The 10238-nt window shown below is 33.1% G+C and overlaps 1 protein-coding gene across 1 annotated transcript; it reads left to right on the top strand.

The window, feature by feature from the left end:
* Nucleotides 1-1515: 1515 nt before the first annotated feature.
* On the top strand, nt 1516-2574 carry LOC133190582 (uncharacterized). The gene is made up of 3 exons (XM_061326280.1): nt 1516-1566; nt 2109-2229; nt 2347-2574. The coding sequence occupies exons 1-3, from the start codon at nt 1516-1518 to the stop codon at nt 2529-2531; spliced, it is 357 nt and encodes a 118-aa protein (XP_061182264.1). The 3' UTR covers nt 2532-2574.
* The last annotated feature ends 7664 nt before the right edge of the window (nt 2575-10238 follow it).

Below are 10238 nucleotides of genomic sequence, written 5' to 3'. Positions count from 1 at the left end.
TGTAATTTGGGGTCGCCCTTTATGCTTGGCGACCCCTTGCTGCTTTTAAAGATGCCACGACCAACAATCACCCATATCATAATAAACGTATTAAAAATCATGTTGTATTATTTTCCTCTATATAAATAACATATTCTTTGCATTTGATATGTTCCTGGACGAGCCCCCAATTCTGTTATGAGTCAGAATAACCCGAAATGCCAGCAAAAACAATCACACAGGTTAAACTTAATAATAATTTATTTACAATAATATATAAAAATCAAAAAGTACAAACTTACAGCAAGAATCCAAACATACATACAACAGAGTATCCGTTACTACACACAATGTTCCAGTGAGTGTATCCTATCCCAGTCTCTTTGTACTCTGACCACCAGCCTTTTTTTTTTTTGGTACGCCAGTATTACCATGCATACAATATTGACAGTGTATTTATAAATTAACATAATTCTAGAACATTCTAGAAATTGTAGATAAGTGATGTTACTAGAACATTCTGGACATACATGTACACAAATTCAAGCATGTTCTAGGAAAAATGATCATACATATAGACCTCTCTGGAATGTTCCAGAAGTTTCTTTACGTTTCTTAATATATACATGATGAAACAATATAAACATATTTCAATTACAACACACCTCTCAACAAATAGCATTCATCGAATCGGATACTTAAGAGTGGGGACTTTCTTAATGAAAAAGACGAGGTAAAGAACAGTGATCGATCTCAAAACTCTACAACACGGACTCACGGATATTCCAGAGGCGGGATCAGATGGGATTAAATGTGAAATTCGGACATAAGTACAGGTGTAGATAAGGTGCAATGAAAAGTCCGTGCCAAAACAACTAGTTTTAAGTCGATATTCAGATGAGGGCTAAAATACATGAACTCCACCAAAGACAGAGAAATCGGTCATTCATATGTATAATTTCAATATTCAGATATTTTAATGACGCAAAATTAGTAGTTTATTCTATGTAAATTGTTAATTTGTTGGGAAAAAATACTTGGCATGCAAGCATGTTTTTTTTCTTCTTTGCCAAAGCTATATTGATTCTAAAATTAAAATAATTCATACTCCTGACAAGGATTTTATTTAAAGTTATTCTTTGACCTCTGACCTTCGACCTTAAACCTTTACTCAAGAATTTTCTAGAAATTAAGTTGATTAAACGGAATTGGACCAAAGAAAAAAATATGATGTGAACAAATCAAAACTCAGATTAAATGAAAAAATATGGAAATTTGATCATTGAAAATGCATTTGATAAACCTATACATGTACTGTTTTTCATATAATTTTTTTGTATAAAGTACGGAAGTAATCTCTTTTAAGTCTTCAAGAATGTGGTACCAATAATATGTCCAAAATTTAGAACAGCACTTGCTGTCTAGAATTTTCTCGTTGGCTAATTTGGCCCATCCCTTGATAACAGTAAGTCTTAGTTCAAGTTGTAGCAGATAAGCATATTAAGAACACGTATCTGTTCCAAAACCAAATTTGCAATGAGGACTTTATTACTTGTTCTGTCATTTCTCGGTGTGCTTTCAATCACGGTAATTAATTAATCACATAATTTAATTTTATTGATTGAAAATGTCTTCTATTTTGATGCTGCCAAATGTCTATATAAGCTCTAACTAACGTTTAAATAAATTATAGAACGTCATAACATGATAATCTGCGCACGAATATCTTTTTTTCTTACTACATGAACGTAAAAAGTGTCTCAGTTAAAGTTAAGTGTCGGTGAACACGAAAATAAAAATAAAAATTGTCGACATAAATGACCAAATTAATACCATTTATACAAGACCCAACCTAAGCCGAAGCTCGGAAAAAGAAGGGTACGAACGAGGAAATTTGATTTCTTGAATATCTTAATTTAGAGATGAAAATATGGAACTAGGTGTGATCTGGAGCGAAGAATCAGTGCATTAACAGATACCGTCCTACTGTCTACAACCCCATCAAAATAAAATTTAAGAAATTTATTCACAAATTGACGTATTTGGAAATGCTATCGAACATAAAACTCTTTAATATTTATGAATTCATTTTCCCCCAATCTTTGTGGTAAAAATGCTTTCACATACAGTATGCAGGCCGCTGCTTCACAGATGCTGAATGTGGCACAGGAGAATGCTGTTTTCGTCACGAGGGTCCAATGATTATGAGCAAGCGACAAGAGTTAGCCAGTTTGATATCATCATCACATGGTAATCCATAATTGTTTCTCATGTCATTAAAGAAATACATTTCTATTTTCAACATTTTCATTTTTTCAATTATATGTATTTAAACTTTTTATTTACCATGTTTTAAAATAATTTTAGGTGTTTGTGAGAGATATCAGCTTGAAGGAGAATACTGTAGTGTATTTGACAAACTAAACGGTCATTGCAGTTGTGGTGCTGGACTGAAATGTGCATTTGTTCCCGACTCCACAACGGTACAAACAAAGCGATCAATGATAGCACCTTCTGTCCCAGGGTCCTACAGGTGCATACCAATATTTTGAATGTTATGAAAAAAACTACTGTCAAATAAATAACACTGTGACATTTTGATTTTATAACAAAAGCTAACAAAAATATAAATTAAAGAAACCAGAATAAAGTATTTGAGAAACACAAAATTACAGTAAGTGGAGCAAGAAACAGGAAGGCGGTGTTCAGGAAGTTCAATAAAACTGTCCAAGTTTATTTTTTACATGAAAAGAAGTGTCTTGCAATGGACTTTGCGAAATGTTGACTTTAAGTCAGAGTGTTGATTTCCTTGTATTATCAGTTTATTTGTCAATAACTCGGCTCGTTTTAGAAATTGTTTTAGAAAACATAGACCATGATCTTGCGTACCTAATAAGATAGGAGACATAAACACCATATGCAGGTGATAGGGTCATTTGCTACATAAATAAGAGAAGTTGATGATATAAAAGTTGATGTCATCACTTTTATCAATAAGTTTTGTTATAAGGTTTCTATCTATGTCTTTTTCTAGACGAATATCCAAATAAGAAGCTGATGTGTCAAACTCTGTGGCGTCTCTTATTTCGAGTTTAAAGGGATATATATTAAATCAACCTGTAAATGAAACTAAATGAAATATGGAGATAACGAACAATATTCAAGCCCAAGTCCATTTAAACAATACAAATTGTGAGCAGAGCAAACACAGACCTCCAAAAACATCAGAGGTGGGATCAGGTGCCATGGAGGAGTAAGCATCCCCTGCCGACCGGTCATACCCGCCTTGTGCTCCTTGTCATGATCGGTAAATAACGGGAAAATCCGTCGACAATTCAGTGTGTAAGTAATGGCATAACAATTAGTATGAAAAACGTCAATCAGCATATGACTTAATGATAGATTGTATTCGCTGACAAGGTCATTGTATCGACCATAGAACTTACGAAATGATGACTTTAAACGAGTCTGTTGATATTCTTATTTCATCAACTTGTTTGTTAATAACTTACCTCGTTTAAGAAAATGTTCATACGTAAAGCATAGCGATCGTAGTGTTTACGAATTGCTGACTTTAAACGAGGTAGTTGAAATCCCTGTAACATCAAGTTATCTGTCAGTAGTCTGCCTCGGTTTAAAAATTGATCGTACTCAGAGCATGCTCTTGAGTTTAAAATGAGTTGGGAGACATAAACACCATATGCTGGTGATATCGAAATATTATTATATAAAGAAAGTTGACAATGTAAAAACCTAAGTCATCTCGTTTGTCATACAGTTTAGTTGTTAGATGGCTCTTTTCGTCTATAGTCAATAAAACATCCAAATATGAAACAGATGTAGCAGACTCTGTGGTGTCTTTGATTTCGAGTTCACTGGAATATATCGAGTATAATATAATTCCCTTACTTTTCAACAAATCTCTTACTTTTCAATTAAATTCTGCCCTATGTCATACATAAGTATATAAAGTGATACACTATGGGAAGGTATATCAAAAAAATCGTAAAACATGTGCATGCACATGTGTTGAAATCTGATTGGCTAATACTCATATGGCTATACCTACATTGTTTCCGATGACTGCACTATGTCATACATAGGTATATAAAGTGATACACTATGGGAAGATATATTAAAAAAAAAACAAGAGATGTTTGTGAAACACTTATGCCCCCCCCCCCCCCAATAATTGGAATTTTTCTAAGTCCAAGGGGCATAACTCTGTCAGAACTTGCTCGATTTTTATGATAATTCTGTATACCAAATTTCATTTTAGTATGTGCTACCTCTGTGAAGAAAATGAACGGAAACTGTTGGTGGACTGACAGACCGACAGACAGACAGACAGCAGCAAAGCAATATGCCCTCCCTTCTTCGAAGGGGGGCATAAAAATCGTAAAACATGTGAATGCATATGTGTTGAAATCTGATTGGCTAATACACTTTTGGTATGTTGCGATGAGTGATGCATGCACTATTTTTCTAACCCCCCCCCCCCAAATGGATGGAGAGTTGCGTAATTATACACAATAAAATACCTCATTTGACAATCATGATAATCAATGAAATGCATTGCAAAAAAAGGTGTAAACCATATAGACAAGTATATAAGGCTCTTAGACTGCTGTGTTTCATACCTGTGTTACACGTCATAGTCTCATTTGAATTGGTGATTTACAATTTAATAATGATTGAGTTGACGTACATCAAAGTATTTCAAAAATAATAATGACTGAGTTGACGTACATCAAAGTATTTCAAAAATAATATGTGTATATCACCACCTCTTCATTATGGTGAAATTTTGAAAATACGATATTGTCACAAATCATCATATCAAACTGTATAATAATATAAACAAGAGGTATGCGGATTATAAGGCTAACCTGATTAAAGTTGGCTCCGCTTTTCATCAGAAGATGACTTTCTTTATTCCAACGAAAAAATTGACCCATATAAATGCTCCATCCTAATCCCAGGGTGTTATGATCTAACCAAACTTGAAGTTACACAAGATGGGGATGTTTTAATAGCAATATGATAAAAGGATCTTGCTGCTCTGAGGAGGAAGAATTTTATTTGTATGCATTCAAAAAATCTGAACCCTGATTTTAACCCAATGAATCCCAGAGTCCATGATTTTAAAATTAAATTGAACAGACACAAATTTAAAAATGTTCGCACGTTGATAAATTGCTCTGCTACTCTACGTTTTTTTTTAAATTTTCGACATATTCACATGTAAATTTCTGATCCCCTGATATGGTTCCACCCTACTTCCAAGGAAGATTATTTGAACAAACTTTGAAAAAGTGCACTGAGAATATTTGCATATTATTATGACAAACCATGGTCCTACTGTTCTTGAGAGGAAAATTTTCAAAAGATTTGTTTTTCCCATAAACTAGACCTTTCATGTGAAACTTTGATCCCCTATCTTGGCCCAACTCTTCATCATTGTTACATGAATAGTACAAACTACCTAAGGTTGCTTGCTTATTTTTCATTATTTTTATGATCTCTGAAAGAATATTTTTATAGATTTATTCTCTTTGTTTCCCTTTTAAGGCCCAACTCTACCCCGGATCATGAATTGAATAAACATGAATCTTCAATACATGAGGGTGCTTTCATATTATGGATACACCAAAGTTTTCAAATGCCAGAATTTAATTTGCATGTAATTCTTTCATTATCAAAGATAACATAGTAAAAGTATCTATCATTTGAAAGCTTGTTAAATTTACTATTTAATTATCCTAATTTAAACTTTAATTAATAACTTATTTAAAATTATTTAAATATTAATGTAAATTTTAGTGCATAAATATTTTATAAATCAACTTTTTTGTATTTTACCCCTCAAAGTGGACAATTTGCCTCAAGGTAGATTAAAGATTGGACTTCAAAACTGTATCTCAGATCTTTTATAAATCTTCTAATTCAAAAGTTACAGCCATTTGCACTTCAATGTTACCAATTAATTGGCCTAATTTAACATTTCCCTCAATAATTCCAAAACTAAGCTAGATATAAAAAATCTGAGATACGATTTTGTGAACACACATTTGAGTTTGAGAAGCAACCCATCCAATTTTCAGAGAAAATGGTCAATAAATAAGGGAGCTGAATCCTTTAAAATAATATCACAAACTGTCTGATCTTACTTTACAGTAGAAGGCAAAAACCCATCACACAACAAAATCTGCCAAAGCTAGAATTATATGACACTTGGAGATTCACCTTTGGATACCTGTCACTTAGCCATATTTCCTATGCATATTCACAAGAATGGGAGGTTCATTTCTGTACTTAGATGCTTTTAATTAAGTAAAATAGGTTTAATTCTGAATCAGAAAGATGTCCCGCAAAATGGCAAGAGCTACGCTCCGCCTCCTATTATCTGTTAGATCCCCTTCTCTAAATCTAGAGTCCCTGTAGTTTAATTACTGATAACCTCTGTGTGGCTAGTGAAGAATTCCCCAAGTGGTCACAGTGATTTATTGCTTCTTTCATAAGCAGGCAGTTACAGATCAAATCAGAAGCTTCAATAACGGAACATTCACATGTGGTAGTGTTTTTGTTTCATTATTGTTCAATAATTAGAAAACCATTTCATAATTACCAAGAATTTTAAATGCATTATAAAACATTGATTAACTTCTTTTTCTTAGCCAAAAAATTGTTGAAAAATCTTACCCTATTTTCGCCTCAAATTAGTTTGTTGGGTATGCCAGGTCATTAACGACAGTTAGAAACATAGGATGATTTGCATAACGGGTATACCCAACAATCTAGACAGTGATTATTTATATTTACATTTATGTGTGAAATAAAAATGCAGATATAAATTTAGAATTGCTGTATAGAATTGAAATACAAGAGGTATTCCATATTAATTTCCATAGTCCCCACCCACCGAAGTCAGACACAATAACATCTGGAAATTGACATGTGTATTAGGCACTTTATCTATCACTTGGTGAATTTTACATTCAATTGTAAATATCAAGAAAACTAACACGCTTAACTTTCAAACAGTTGTCGCAGAGAAAACTGGAAATATAAAATTTGACTACCGCTCCTTGGAAAAGATAGCGGTCCTTCGTTTGAAAAAAAAATCCTAATTATTTAAGTATGTTTTGAAGCAAGTTAGTTTGAAATTGGTTAAGTTGATCTGGAGAAGAGGTTGAAATTGTCAAATGTTAACAAAGGACAGACGCACATGCACAGGTGATGAACGACATGTGATTAGAAAACCTTGAACCTTCAAATGATGTACACTTAAAATAACATAAAGCAAGACTTCTTTGAAACTTAACCAACTCTTAATAAGACACTAAAAGTTATGTTCTTGAAAACTAATACCTCTCACCATTCATGATATCATGATCAATTAAATTGCATACAACAAAGAATAACGACAGGGTACTTTGTGATTACAATTTTATTCCTCAATACGTATACTCATAGATGTGTGGGAAAATGTCACCTGTAGTTATAAGAAATGTTTTCATCATGCTGAGGGTCGCCCGCGTGACGCAGTGTTTAGAGCGTTTGCTCTAGAGTCGCGGTGTAAGGAGTTGACGTCGCGGGCTCGAATCCACTGCGGGACGTGGAGACCGGTCCTTTGGACGAGACCGTATAAATCGAGGTCCCGTGTCTCAGTAGGTGCTGGTACGAAGATCCCTCACTGCTCATTGGCCCCGAGTGCTGATTATAGATCAAAATTTGCAGTCCTTCACCAGCAACTGAGGGCGTCCCGAGAGGAACTTTAAACAACAAACTAACAAACATCATTCTGAGGGAGTCCCAATTTTTTTTCAGAAAGATTTATATGTTATGCTGGTTGAGTGACAATAAGTATGTTTTACATATGACACCAACGGTAACCATTACAAGATAAAAGACATATGACTACTACTCAACAAAATGAATACAGAATCTTACAACAAAATCACATCGGAAAAAATGGCAAATGTGTTTTGTTTCTTTGGTTTATATTTTTTTTCGCTTCTAGTTTTGCTTCGTTTCATTTTGATTGTTTTCTTTTTTTTATCTTATTATTTTCTTTTTTACATCATTTACATTTTATTATTTGTTTTGATTATATATTCCAGATCTGAAATCAGTTGAGTTTTTCACAAAATTCTAAAAAAATGACAGATCGTTAATTATAACATTCAGAAATCGTAAATTTTCTAAGATCCTTTTAGACGCAAGCGTGGTGTTTGGGATAATTAGTAAAACATGATTTAAATTATATTAAAAAATAATACAGGATGTTTCAACAAACATGTCCCGACTTTTAATGTCTATATTTTTGCACAATAATAAGATATTAACAAAATTATAACTGTTTTTATAGTATTTTTCCGGCAATATAATTGTGATATAAACTACATAGAATAATGTCATTTTATTTTTATTTCATATAAGTTTGATTACATCTTCAAAAGTCAGGTTGTCAGGGTTTTTTTCTCCAAAAATGGGTATATGGATATTTTTGAACTAAACTATGCAAACAGAAAATCTCAAAAATCACCAATACTAGTGCATAAGATTTTGAAAAAAAGAAGTACTCATATTAGAACCATCTTTTCAAATGTTGTCAAAATTCAAGACATACAGGACTAAGAGACAAAATGAGGTTGCTGACTGTAAACATTGCAGCCATTCCGAACACATAAAAAATGATGTTATTTTGAAAACTGCTGCTGATGTCCAAACTTTAAAAATGCCTGTCTTAAAAATAAATAATTAAGCATTACATCAACTTTCGTATTGATAAAATTGTTTGTTTATGTGGTTTTCATTTTTTGCAAAAAATTCCTTGCATTAATACTGTCTAACTTTATATTGAAACCGCAAAGTTGGGACATGTTTGATGAATTAACATGTACATAAAATAAAACATATCAATTGGATGAATGAGATGTCAAAAGACAATTTACAATGCATGTATGTACTTTGATATGATAGTAGTTGACTGATGAATAGGCTTTGGATACAACATTTTGAGGTGTTGATAAACGCTATATTCGGGCTCTAAAATGTAGCTGAATACAAATTAATAAAATACTTGAAACATGAATAAAGCGGAAATATACGTCAGCAAATTTTAACAGCTTTAAAGTACATGTACGTATGGACATGAACGTAATAATACTATCACCACTTAATCCTCCAAAAATTCTATTCTGAGATTAATTATTCGATCGGTCTATTTGATCTGAAGAAACAGGGTGAGATATTGTTTGGATAGAATACGTACACATATTTTCCCTTACTTTTCTTTTATATGAATCTAGAAATGATTTATTCCAGAAGCACAGCAGAATCATGAATTGAAGACGACATTCAGTGAACAAAATACAGTACAATACTGGGTTGATTAAAGAAGTCAAAAAGGTCACTCTTGCGAAGACTTTCTTCAAGGCAAGTAGCACAGGTGTAGGACTGATCGACACTGTGTGTATTAATTGTATAATCATGTATGGAGCCGTAAAACATACAAAACATCCAGTGTAAAGAGAAACCTTTCGAATGCACTTAGTGTTGATTTTGCCGACAGTAGCAGTTACTGCAAAATGAATTACATAACAGTACTCAAACAGATTTATCAAAATGAGAATTGAAAAGGATATGGATGTCCACTGAAATGAACTGCGATCGTTCAGATCTTGTCGAAGACAACTAATTTCTGGGATTGACGTTATTACGCCAAAGGACCAAGAAGCCAAGCAGACGATAAGCACATTCCTCCGAGTCACGATTTTTGAATACTTGAATGGGTAGCACAAGGAAAGAAAACGATCTGTATTCATAAATGTTATAATTAATGTTGATACTTGATATAGTGATAGTAAGGTGTACCTCTTCGTTATACAAATGTTTTCGAAAATTTTCACAACGTCAGGTGTACAAAGACTAATACCTATAAGAGTGTCAGAAATGGCCATGTTGATGGCTGGAAGCCGTACACTGAACATCATGTTTCTACTACGATAGAGAACCAAGACTGCAAAGACGTTCAACACAGCAGTTGGAAATCCCAAGAAAACTTGTAAGAAGTTTGCTATTGGATTTCCTTCATTTGTTGCAGAAGCATTAATGTTTGTAATATTTTCCATTTTGATCTTCAGAAAAATACAATATTCTTTGTCTTTGTGTGTTTCGTTTTTTCTGTTAGCCGTTCATGAGGAACATTGCTTTAAATTAGTACCTGTTTTATTGATCCCACTGACCAGTACGTA

The sequence above is a fragment of the Saccostrea echinata genome, unplaced genomic scaffold (genome assembly GCF_033153115.1).
Source record: "Saccostrea echinata isolate AGI-Se365-2 ecotype Australia unplaced genomic scaffold, CSIRO_AGI_Sech_v1 ptg000022l, whole genome shotgun sequence".
NCBI lineage: Eukaryota > Metazoa > Mollusca > Bivalvia > Ostreida > Ostreidae > Saccostrea > Saccostrea echinata.
Note: the sequence above shows the minus strand (reverse complement) of the source record. Positions and strands in the feature narration are given on the sequence as shown.